Source organism: Penaeus vannamei, chromosome 28 (genome assembly GCF_042767895.1).
Source record: "Penaeus vannamei isolate JL-2024 chromosome 28, ASM4276789v1, whole genome shotgun sequence".
Taxonomy (NCBI): domain Eukaryota; kingdom Metazoa; phylum Arthropoda; class Malacostraca; order Decapoda; family Penaeidae; genus Penaeus; species Penaeus vannamei.
Genome location: NC_091576.1, coordinates 5251729 through 5264228, shown reverse-complemented (window position 1 = coordinate 5264228; position 12500 = coordinate 5251729). Strand labels below are relative to the sequence as shown.

Below are 12500 nucleotides of genomic sequence, written 5' to 3'. Positions count from 1 at the left end.
TACTTATTTCTTCCTACTACTTACTACTACCTACTTTTTACTACTTATTACCTATTACTTACTACTTACTACCAGTACTTACTATTTACTACTACTAATTACTATATACTACAGCTTCCTTCTATTTCGTACTATTTCCTCCTATTTACTACTTATTCCTACTGTTTCCTCCTATTTACTACTTATTACTACTTACTACTACTATGATGATGATTCATTTTTAAATTATTTTCAAACTGCTTATTATTATTTTTTTAATCATTGCTGTTATCCCCTTGGATCTGCTGCCCACTCGTGATCCAAAATCTCTGCATTGGGCTTGCTTGGCTGGTGACTCTGGATGTGTGGCTGGTTGGCCCCGTCTTGAGGGCAAGTATGTGGCTCTCAGGTGGAGAGTATTGCTGATACGTGTGGTGATACATGTGGGAAGGCTATGTAAGTGCTCGTACTTCCCTCCCATGCTTCTGCTACCGTGGCTGTGTCAGGAATAGGCGAAAAACTTCAGATGGAAGTCAAGCTGTGTCATTTAAGCATTTTATGGTTGCTACATCATGAAGGTTGTACAAGACCTTATGATACCACTTGTTGGATATCTCAGTAATTGGTATGACTTTGCAAGCTAGTCTCAGAGGTCCATACTCCCCTTGCCATTTTATAATCTTCTATAATCTACAATGCGTGGTTGCAGACCTCCCTTTGTGCTCGGATGATCCACCTCCAATGGGGGATATTCTGCTACTTTTTCCACTGAAATCTCAGTAACCCCAGGGCATTCCTGAGAAAATCTTTGAGCAATGGAGGACAGTGGCTCATTGGAGTTGATCATTGTCATCATCAATTTCTTTTTGGGTGTTAGTCTTAATCCCTGAGGTGGGGCGGGTCATGTAGCTATTGCCGTATCAGTTCAGTCAACATGACCCTTATTGATCAGTCATGTGGCTACAAATGCCCACTCCCCCTTACAACCCAACTTCTTTACCAAAACATTGCCATTGGCATTGGCATCTGTATATTACCATGTCAAAATTAGTCCTAGTTGTGGTACATTAGCTAGTCTCGACTTCCTGTGTTTTCCCGGGGTTATATGTGATCTGTTTGGTCAAGTAGTCAGAATCATTTAAAGGATAATCACTTCTCGGTTGACCATGCCTACACCATACCTCATTTTTACAGCATTTCATTGGATTGATTTGCACAAACCATAAGACTTTTGGGAAATAACATTCAAGATATTGAGCATACTGGAAACTGAAGTTGCCGTGGCACAGAGCTCTATCCCCAATTTTTTCTTGTGTGGATTAATCTTAAGATCACTTTGATTTCATAACCTACTGTAACACGGCCCCTACCTTGTGGGATGGTTCCCTTAATGCTTAGCATCCGGTTGCGTCACAGCAGTCGTAAGGCTGAAAATTCGGGCCGCGGGTTATGTAAGTGGCCACTCGGCCAGGCGTGCAATGCAAAGGCTGAGTGTGCATATACACTTGTGAGGAGTGAGAAGACTCTGCCTCCCCTTTGAAAAGTTATTTTGCATAACCTTTTTTAGCTTTATTGCCATTTTCCTTGCTCAGACTCCATAGCATCTCTATGTAGTAAAAAAATTGGTACAAGAAAATAAATGTAACGTTATTTTTGTCATGTATTAAATTTTTTTGTAGTTTTCAATTTTCTTAAACAACCTGCGTCACTGGTCACAGCAGCCAGGAATACAATGCTGAGCTTGGAAATGACATCCTCAAAGGAAGCTCTTCCAGTCATGGCTTACGCACATCACATTCTACATTTATCGATGGGAATACTGCAAAATCCACTTTTAAACACCAAGTGAGTCTAATACTCCATGAGTTATGCACTCGTTGTGAGTCTTTTCCTTCACTGTCACCTTCGCTCATGACAGCAATTTCGCACCACCCAGCCCATGGGCATTTTGTTCCATAATGGGATCTTTAGGTCACCTGACCCTTGTCCCAAGTTTTTCCATTACACTTGGATCATAGGGTGTTAAAAGCAGCATTTTTTTTTTTTTAACTATTATTATTATTATTATTATTTAAGTATGTTTTTATTATTATTATTATTATTATAATAATAATAATAATAATAATAATAATAATAATTATTATTATTATTAATATTATTATTCATGTAATTACCTTTATTTTTCAGTTAGCAGAGTTGCTAGCAGCCCAGAAGCAGCAGGCTGAGAGGGAGAGAATTGAGTTGTTGCAGAACTATATGCTTCAACAACAAGTTTACCAGCACCAAATGGCTATAAGGTAATAATCAAGTTTGATTTCTTTTTGGTTGATATTAGGAGTTCACAATTCCCTCTCTGTACATGTATAGTTGATCCTCCAATAGCTCGGTAACGTAGACTGGCATTCGTCCATATCATTTGTTTCACAGTACCTGTTGAGTGTTTCCATTGTAGGAGATCATTCCTAAAAGTTACTAGATATACTGGGTGTTCTCAATCCCAGGTATTACCTGCCAACTTGCAAGTCAGCCTTATGTTTAGCGTTACGAGTATTTCTTCATGAACCCTAAAAGTACTCTTAATTGGGGAGCTGCATCCAACGTTAATATTTCACCGAGACTCGATTTCCAAGAGCACTTCCTGCAAACAAATGCTGTACTTTGTAGAAAATTACAACAGCAGAATTGTTAACTTCTTCTTCATATAGCTCTAATATTAATCATCCTGAGTAATGTTTGCACCATTGATTGCAGTTGTTGAGATGCCCCCCCTCCCCCTGCACTACAGTTTCAATGTCAGAAGCGAACTTAACCCAGTAACGACGGGTGTCCCACATATGAGACACCCGAATAAATAAACATTACCGGGTGTCCCGCCAGTGTGATGCTGTATCGGGGCTTGCGCTCCAACGCAGCAGCGGGCCGCGGGCAGAGTCCAGGCCAGCCCCGTGCGCTGATTTTGTAGCCGCCCGGAAGCTTTTGTTTTCGGCTTCAAAATATACCGGCGGTAATGGGTTAATAGGAGCTACTTTAATTCTAAATCTGCACTTATTATAAGTATACATTTTCATGTGTGTCAGAGCATTCGCTTGGCCACTTTGTAAAAAGGAGTAAATATGAGATAATCACATGAGATCATTGGATGTGATGCTAGCAAGAGAAAGAATTTGGTGTAATAAGCAAGGAATGAATGTCCCTGGTAGATATGTTTGTGTATAATTTGTATTATTATGTACAGCTTGCATGTTTACTGAGACTTTCAACTTTCTGAATCGAGTAATACTGTAATTAGTTAAAGGGGGTATGATAATTTCCTGAGTGATATATACCTTTGCAACAGTCATATGATTGTTTAGCTCCTTTGAAGATGGAGTTGGCATCATGAAGCCATAAGTTCTTTGAAGGTATCTGTTCCTGAAAACACCTTTGGTTTCCAGCCGTCAGCAGGTTCTGCAGAAGCTTCAGAGCATGGATGAGTGGAGCAGCCTCAACCAACTGCAGCAGCAGCAGCTCTTCATGCAACACATGATGAGCGTGCTGCCAGCCCATCCCCCTGTGCCCCCAACGGTACCCCCCTCTACCACACCCCCGGCAGCGATACCCACCACAACTCAGGTGTCAGCGGCCGGGCCTGATCCCAGAGTCATGCCTGGGCATGTGCCTCCGCCCGTCTCCAAACCTCAGGACCCCATACAAGCTTTGGTTGCACAAATGGTAAACCAAAGGGGCTTCAGGGACATTTTACCCCAGAAATTGCTTTTCGGAGATTGAGTACTTGGTGGACAGAAATGCCAAAATCTTTGCTCCTTTCTCTGAGAATAGTTTGAAAAGTAAAGATATTGTTTATACAAATAACATGTCTTAGTAAAACAAAATAAGCACAGCCATAGATTGAAGGCAGTTAAACATTCACTCATAGTGATTTCCATTATGGTGCTTTTCTATAGTTAATAAAGGGTTGGTCATGCTAGTCTATTCTGTCCAGGGATCCCTTTACAAAGTGGGAAACTTCTCCAGCTGTGATGGGAAGCAAGATTAAAAGCCCTGCCTAGAGTGATAGTGAAGGATATCCACTATGTTAGTCTTTAGGCCCAGATGGAGAAGGAATGATGATGTCAACACAAAAACTGTAGTATATTGACTAGGAAGCTTATTACTTAGTTTCTAAACGGCGGTTATTATAAAAAAATTATGTATAATAGTACCATACAAATAAGTAATTTATATTATAACTAACAATGATGCCTTACTAAAATTCCAAAGATTATCCAGTCAAACATTCATTTGCCAAACACACACCTACTCTGGCACACTGAAGACACGGTGCTCACTTCAGACGTTATTTACACCCTGGTGAACAAAGTGAGAGCCAGAGAACAATATCATGGAATACAATTCACAAATATCATGATTGCAGAAAGTTCAAAATAACAATAGTGTAGGAAATCAAGAAGAAACTTTACTTTGCATGGGGCATAATTGTGCAGCTAGCAGGGCTGTCATGATTGATAATTAGTAAGAATTTACTCAATTTTCTTATAGTATTTACTTTCACTTTAAGCTGTGTCATTCCATAATTATGTCTCGTACATTACTGATTACACTAATAGCGGGAAATGCTATTGGAAAGAATATTGTTGAATATTTGTGTTAATAGTATTAAAAGGAAAATACATTTCTAGCTATTTGAAGGAAGAGGGGGAAGTCAAGCATAATCACTAGTCTGATCTGAGTGCATGTTGAGCTACCAATATGTAAAAAAAAATGTGTAAAAAACTACATGGGATAGTACATGAATCTGTAGTCATTGGGTTAAAATATAGGGTATTGGGATACGTGACATGGCTGAGCGCATGTGGAGCCATCTATATGTAAGGAAATTTATTTAAAAAAATACAGGGGGAGGTTATTGTAGATGCTTCAGTCTTTTCTCGAATGACGTTTCTCTACAGGGAATATTGTGTAGTGTGGCCAGTCCCACCCTGTGGCTGACAGACACTCGGCATTGCTATCTAGTGATCCCAGTACAGACAGGACTAGTGTAACCTCAGCTTATAAGAGTAATTACAAACACAGTTATTGTTCTTATGAAGTGATAAATACCTCACGTCTGCTTTTCCAGTGCAGATATGGTATTTTGTTTCTAAGTGTGTCAAGGTAACTTTGTTTTTCAATCTTGAAATAATGATCAGATTTTATAGTGCTGAATTATTAAGGGGAGGTGTAGTTTGATTACATTTTTCATGTGTATATGTTTTATATATATATATATATATATATATATATATATATATATATATATATATATATATATATATATATATATATATATATATATATATATAATTGTATATATATGTATATATTATATATATGTATATATTATATATATGTATATATTATATATATGTATATATATATATATGTATATACATATGTATATACATATACATAATATATATACATACATGTGATATACAGATACACACATAAGCATAGATACACATATATATGCATAGATACACATAGATACACATAGATACATAGATAAACACACACACACATACTCACACTCACACACTTTTACACTCACTCACACTATATGTTGATTACTTCTATACATTTTTCTTGATATGTAACTTTGTTAATATTCAGTATATATATGTGTCTGTGTGTATGAGTTTATATGTTAATAAGAGTTAGGAAATGAAATATCAGAATTTGAAATACACAGATACTGAAAAAAGAAGAAAAATTGTTTTTATTCTTGGTCTGAAAATTGCAAAAGTGTCACTTTTTTTCAGCAAACATCTTCGGCTGCAAGCAGCACAGCCATGACATCTTCAGATGGATTACCAACATCACAGCTGACAGCAACATCAATGGCAGCAGAAAATCCTCTCCAGAAGTTGTTAATGCAACTTCAGCGCGGCCAGCAACCAGGCATGGGACCAATTGTGCCTCCTAGTGGCCCACTAGGGGTGGCTGTCTCTGGAGGTGCTGTGCCAGGAATGCCTGCTGCAGGTATACCCCTAGACAAGCCCCCAGAACAGCAGTTTGATGCTATCCAGTCCTTGATGCAGCAGCTGACCAAGATGCAACCTCCCACTCCAGAGCAGGTGAGGAACTGCAAGACAAGACACTATGGGTAGGGGTTTAGTGCTAAATAGGTATTTATAGGTATAAAGTATAGGAAAAACAGAGAGTTATAAGATGTAAAAGGATGTATTAAGATGTGTAACATGACAAATAACATTTGTTCTTTTCCCATTCAAGGAAGAGCAGCAGAGAAGACTTGAGGAAGACCAGAAGCGCATAGAGGAAGAGCGGAGACGCCTGGAGGACCAGAAGAGAGTTGAGGAGGAGATAAAGATGGAAGAAATGAGGTAGGTAAAGTTAATGAGAAAAGAAGGAAGAAAAGATAATGATTGAAAAACTGTTACTAAAGGATGATGGAAGAAATGAGGCTATGTGCATCCTAAGGTGTTCTCACCAATGCCCTGAAAGTATGTTTATTAAATGTGCTAGTTTAAATTTCATTTATAATACAAGCGTCAAAATGTAGACTTAAAAGAACTAATAGGCTGGCATTAATGACAGACAGAGATAAAGAAGGTAATGAGAGAAATACAGGCGCTTTTGCAAATCATGTGATTTTACAGTGCCTTGAAGCCATATTCCTTTTTCCTCTTTCAACAGACTAAAAGAGGAACTGAAACGCCAAGAAGAGCAGCGAAGAACTTTGGAAGCCCTCCGTCGGCAGCATGAAAAGGAGAAAATGAGGTTAGAAGAGGAGAGACGGAAGATCAAAGAAGAGCAGATTAGGAGACAGGAGGAAATAAGGAGAATTGAAGAAGAAAAGTTGAGGAAAGAAGAAGAGGAGAAGAGAAAGATCCAGGTAAGTGTGTGAGCAGCAGCAGTAGATGGGCTGCAAGGATAATTATGGTTTAACCCTTTGGATCTGGTTGCATAAAGGAAATCACGGAGCTGGAAACCCAGGCAATGGATTACATAAGTGGCCCATATCCTGGGCGCGCGGTATGTAGGCCGTGTGCGCACAAATACCCATGAGCGATAACAAGACTCTTTGCCTCCCCTGAGTAAACTTTTTTTTAGCTTTATCACCATTTTCCAATGTACATATTTGTCTTTTGATTTGCTTTATCCTGATGGAAATTACTTATTTTTTTGCACAGACATCTCTTTATGTAGTAAATAACTCAGTGCAGAAAAAAAAGGAATACTTAGATATTTGTGTCAAATATCTCTTTTTTTTTTGTAATTTTCAATTTTACGTATTAGAACCTGTGTCACCTGTCACAGCGCCTTGATATACAGTGCTCAACATGGAAATGGTGTCCTCTCTGGAGCCGGCACACTTCCAGTCTCTGCTTGCACATGTTACATTCCACATTTGTTTATGGATGGGAATAATGCTAAAGCCCCCTTCTAAGTGCCAAATGAGTCAAGGCAGTTCATGACACCAGGGCCATGGCCAACTTGCCCATTTGATGGCATGTTCACATGACCCACTCCTTGGTGCAAGTTTTTTCCGTGATGTGACTGCAACGTCATGCGGGTCCAAGGGGTTAAGGGAAGAAGCCAGGGAAAGAAATTGAGCACCATGACTGGAGGGAAATTTTTGACTGGACTTTGGGGAAGATGTCATTAGCTTAAGTATTTGGTGAAATTATACGTGTTGAGAATTAAGGCTAATGCAAGGAACTGTTTTTAACAAGGAAGTTTGGTCCTAATCTAATTTAGCTCTCATCTTCCGTGAAGGACCAGCAGAGAGCAGCTGAGGTGAAGCGGAGGCAGGAGGAAGTGCGTCAAGAAGAGCTGCGACAGGAGGAGCTTAGGAGACAGCAGCAGCAGAAGCAAAAGCAGGAAGAAGCTACTAGAAGGAAAGAGGAAGCAAGAAGGAAAGAAGAAGCAAGACGCCAGGAAGAGGCAAGGAGACAAGAGGAAGAGAGGAGACGGCAAGAGGAGGAGAGGAGGAGGCAAGAGGAGGAGAGAAGAAGGTAACAGCCAGTTATGAACTGCATTTTCCATATTTTCTGATATGCACGAACTCCTTTTGCATTGAATCATGGTTGTCTACAAACATTATTCATGATGATATCACAAAATAAATTTGTCTTTCAAGGATACTTGTGAGAAAGATTCTTGCACTTAGGAGGGAGGGGAATATAATGCAGATTCACTATCTTATGTATTGGCAGTAACCTGACTGGGATGCTAATAGAAAATTCTATTCCTGAGTCATGATTTTGTACTCTTTTTATGAGAGTTTTTTGTATTTGATAGCAGAGATTTATTCTCAAGTGGCTCATAGCTTTTTGGGTTGGTAAAACATAGGCAAATTTAATTGGTTATGTGTGTGTGATACAACTAAAAAAGTTTGGCATCCAACAGACGTGAGGAGGAAGAGGAGGCACGACAGCAAGCCCAGATTCAGGAAGAGATGAGGAGGATTGCTCTGGAGGAAGAACGCAGACACATGCAACAGGTCCGTGTCTCAGGTTGCTAGGGGCTATGGGCTCTCGTCTAAAGTTTAAAGCCATTTTTACATGTGCCCAAGGGTAGTGACAGTGATTCAGTAGTTAATGAGAAAGTTCTCTCTGCAGATAGAAGAGGAAGAACGCAAGCGCCAGGCTGAAGAGGAAGAGAGGCGGCACCAGCATCTCCTGCAGGAGCACCTCAAAAATATATTACCAGCATGGAACAAACCACCTCCAGTGGCAACACCTGAGGCTGCACCTGCACCATCTCTTGCAGATATTCAGAGAGCGCAGGAAGAGAAAGAGAGAAGGGTTAGTATCCCTTAAGCTCAGCCATATTAATATCATGTCCCCATTTCTGATGTAGGAATGTGCCTTTTTGAGGTGAAGGAATGTGCCTTATTGAGCTGGAACATTAACTGCTAGAATTTCCTTGTTGAACGTGATACTCTATTGCAGTTTTTGATGATGGAGCTTGTAGCAAAAAGCCTGAATAGGATATTGGAGACCATATAGGCAGCTGATTATTAGAATGGGCAAAGTGAAAGCATTGTTGTGGTATGAAGTGCAAATATTAAAAATGAATGTTTGACACATGGTTATGTATGCATATGAAAGTAATGTTATAAGATGGAAATATTTAAAGTGAATGTTACAGGTATTCATGATAATGTTTAGACATAGTCATGTAACGATCATACTTCCATTATCATTAGGAAAGTCTTTTTTCTCTCCACAAAGCTTGACATTGAGGGGCTGATATCTAGAACCAGATCAGGAAATAGCGGAAAAAGGTTGCAAGGTTCATCTTTATTTCTCCTTGCAGGAGCGTGAGATGGAGCAACAGATGCAGCAACAGAGACAAAGAGAAGCACAGAGACAAGCAGCCGAGGAAGCCAGGCAGAAGAACGCAGGGTTAAAGTGGGCAGCTCGTGCTCAGGCCAATCCAGCATCACAACAGCCTGTCAAATCCCTCTTAGAGATCCAGGCTGAGGAGGAGAAGGAGCTTAAGAAGGTCAGTCAGAGGATACTCATAGGTCAAGAAATTGTAGCCATAGATGATAATGACAATTGACTCTTGTCATCATAAGCTTTTGTTCTGTTATTGTTATTATTAGTGTCATCCTGTCCTCTCTAATTTGTCTAAATATTATGCTTAGCATTGAACCTGTTGATATTTCTTGATGTTAGAAGCATTCCATGAGGACAGTCTTGTCCAGAAGTAACTTATCATGAGCAAATTCCAGAGAAACTATAGCTTTTCTCACTTTTATACTTAATTATGCCCTGACAGAGACAGGAGAAGGAGGCTGCCGAACGTGCAGCTGCTGTCAGCCACCTGAGTCTGGGAGCTGCAGGTGTTTGGGGGTCAGCCATGTCCAACCTCTCCTGGGCCAACCGTGCCTCCACGGCTGCTCCCTCACCCTCACCCAACAATATGTCTAGTCAGCAGGTGAGCTCAAGGTGTTCTCTGTAAACAAAAGGATTCTTTGAAGTATGCAAAGAAAACATTGCTTAAACATGCCAGTCGTGATGTTCCTTGTGTACATAACCATTTACAAAAGCATTTTTTGCAGTGGGGGGGAGCGAATGGTGGGCATCTTGGCTCAGGAAATCAGTGGCACAACAATAGTCAGTCTTCAACCACAACCAATGTAGGTCACTCAGTGTGGAATAAGGACCATTCTTCCATCTGGAACCAGTCAGAAACTCCTGCCTCTGCAGGTAAGTATACACTGGTACTATGATAGGCAGTTAGGTAAACAGACACACGCATGCACACATACATATGTATACAGGCCCACACAGGTACACGTATATGTACGTACGCATGCACACACATCCAAGGTACACACACTCACTCGCTCACACACACACACACTCACTCGCTCTCACACACACTCACTCGCTCTCACACACACTCACTCGCTCTCACACACGCTCACTCGCTCTCACACAAACTCACTCGCTCTTACACACACTCACTCGCTCACACACACACTTGCTCACACACACACACACCCACTTGCTCTCACACACACACACACTTACACACACACTTGCTCTCACACACACACACACTTACACACACACTCGCTCTCACACACACACATCGCTCTCGCACACACACACACACTCACACTCACACTCACACTCACACTCACACTCACACTCTCACCCACACACACACACACACACTCTCACACACACACACACACACCCACTCTCACCCACACACACACCCACCCACTCTCACCCACACACACACACTCACACACACACACACACACACACACACACACACACACACACACACACACACACACACACACACACACACACACACACACACACACACACACACACACACACACTCGCTCACACACACACACACACACACTCGCTCACACACACACACACACACACACACACACACACACACACACACACACACACACACACACACACACACACACACACACACACACACACACACACACGCGCACACACGCACACACACACCCATGCACACATTCGTACACACACATACACATGCACACACTCGTACACACGCATACACATGCACACTCACATACAAATGCACACTCACATACAAATGCACACGCACACACATGCACACACACATACAAATGCACACGCACACACATGCACACACACATACAAATGCACACGCACACACATGCTCACACATGCAGCACTCACACACACACACACACATGCACACCCCCATGCACACACATGCAGCACTCACACACACACACACACACACTCGCTCACACACACACACACACACACTCGCTCACACACATGCACACACACACACACACACACACACACACACACACACACACACACACACACACACACACACACACACACACACACACACACACACACACACACACTTGTGCACACACACACACACACAATACTTACAAGTAAATGCTTACACACACAAAAACAACTATGCCTTTATATATCCTCATATACATATTCATATACTTTCATATATGTACACATTCATATGCATATACATACATTGCCTCCAGTGCCTGATGCAATTGGCATGCTCTCACCCAGCAGGTGGATTCTGGGACAACCCAGAGCCAGTGAAGGTTAACAAGGCTGTGACATCGACGGGTCGTAATCCTGGGAAGCCAAACACTCAGAATCCTGGGAGCAAGCCTGGGGCTCCTGCACAAAATACAAATAATAACCGAGCCAGCAAGAAGAAGGTGAAAGATGAGAGTGACAACGTTAAAAAATTATTTGCTGACAGCATATCTCCGGCTGATAGTTTCACTCAGTGGTGCAAAGGCTCACTCCACACTATGAAAGTGCATGCCTCCATTGACAGTAAGTACAAATGATGTTTTAGAGGGGTAGTTGTTTTATAGAGGAATCAAGGAACTTTGCACCTTCCAAACTTGGTTAACTCTGGGGTGCCAGATAAACTGACATCAGGATTTCTAAATAATCTATACATGCTCAGGCTGTCTTTGTGATTGCCTTGGCAAAACAAGCCTGTTCAAGCAAAAATAATTAATTGTAAATCATTGAGGCATCTTCATCAACTTGACACCAAATGGTTTGTTCAAAGGGTTGGTGCAGATGTTTTTTTTATGAGCCCCATACATACACAGACAGGACTTCCCATTTATATGCTCAGTAAATGAACTGGCAGTATTAATTTATTTGAATAGGCTGTCCAATCATCTGTACAGTAAATGAACAAGCAACATAAGTGTGCATGGGAACTCTGTAGATGGACACAATTCATAAATTGTAAATAATGGCTGTAAGTGGAGGGGCACCAAGACCCAATCTGGCGTCTAGAGTGCTGATTGGCAGGCAGTGAGAAAGACCATCTGCCCTCTGTTATGCTGTATTAGGCATTATCTTTTTTTAGGGGTTAATCACTTAAAAATCTTTTAAGATGCATTTGATATTTAAAGAGGTTCCTTCTCTTACCTTTAGACTTATTCCATGGAAGCGTAGATG

General features: G+C 41.0%; 1 protein-coding gene across 2 annotated transcripts in view; it reads left to right on the top strand.

Annotated features, from left to right (window-relative positions):
* Positions 1 to 12500, top strand: part of Gyf (GIGYF family protein Gyf) — a 34999-nt gene that overhangs the window by 20836 nt on the left and 1663 nt on the right. Inside the window, exons 10-21 of one of the 2 annotated variants that reach the window (XM_070141709.1) lie at positions 2167 to 2276; positions 3414 to 3690; positions 5781 to 6095; positions 6253 to 6362; positions 6676 to 6874; positions 7759 to 7997; positions 8392 to 8485; positions 8604 to 8789; positions 9304 to 9492; positions 9772 to 9930; positions 10055 to 10202; positions 11583 to 11855. In XM_070141709.1, the coding sequence (XP_069997810.1) occupies positions 2167 to 2276; positions 3414 to 3690; positions 5781 to 6095; positions 6253 to 6362; positions 6676 to 6874; positions 7759 to 7997; positions 8392 to 8485; positions 8604 to 8789; positions 9304 to 9492; positions 9772 to 9930; positions 10055 to 10202; positions 11583 to 11855 (2299 nt within the window). Of the gene's footprint in view, positions 1 to 2166; positions 2277 to 3413; positions 3691 to 5780; positions 6096 to 6252; positions 6363 to 6675; positions 6875 to 7758; positions 7998 to 8391; positions 8486 to 8603; positions 8790 to 9303; positions 9493 to 9771; positions 9931 to 10054; positions 10203 to 11579; positions 11856 to 12500 lie in introns of both variants that reach the window. The other variant, XM_070141707.1, reaches the window with a different exon arrangement.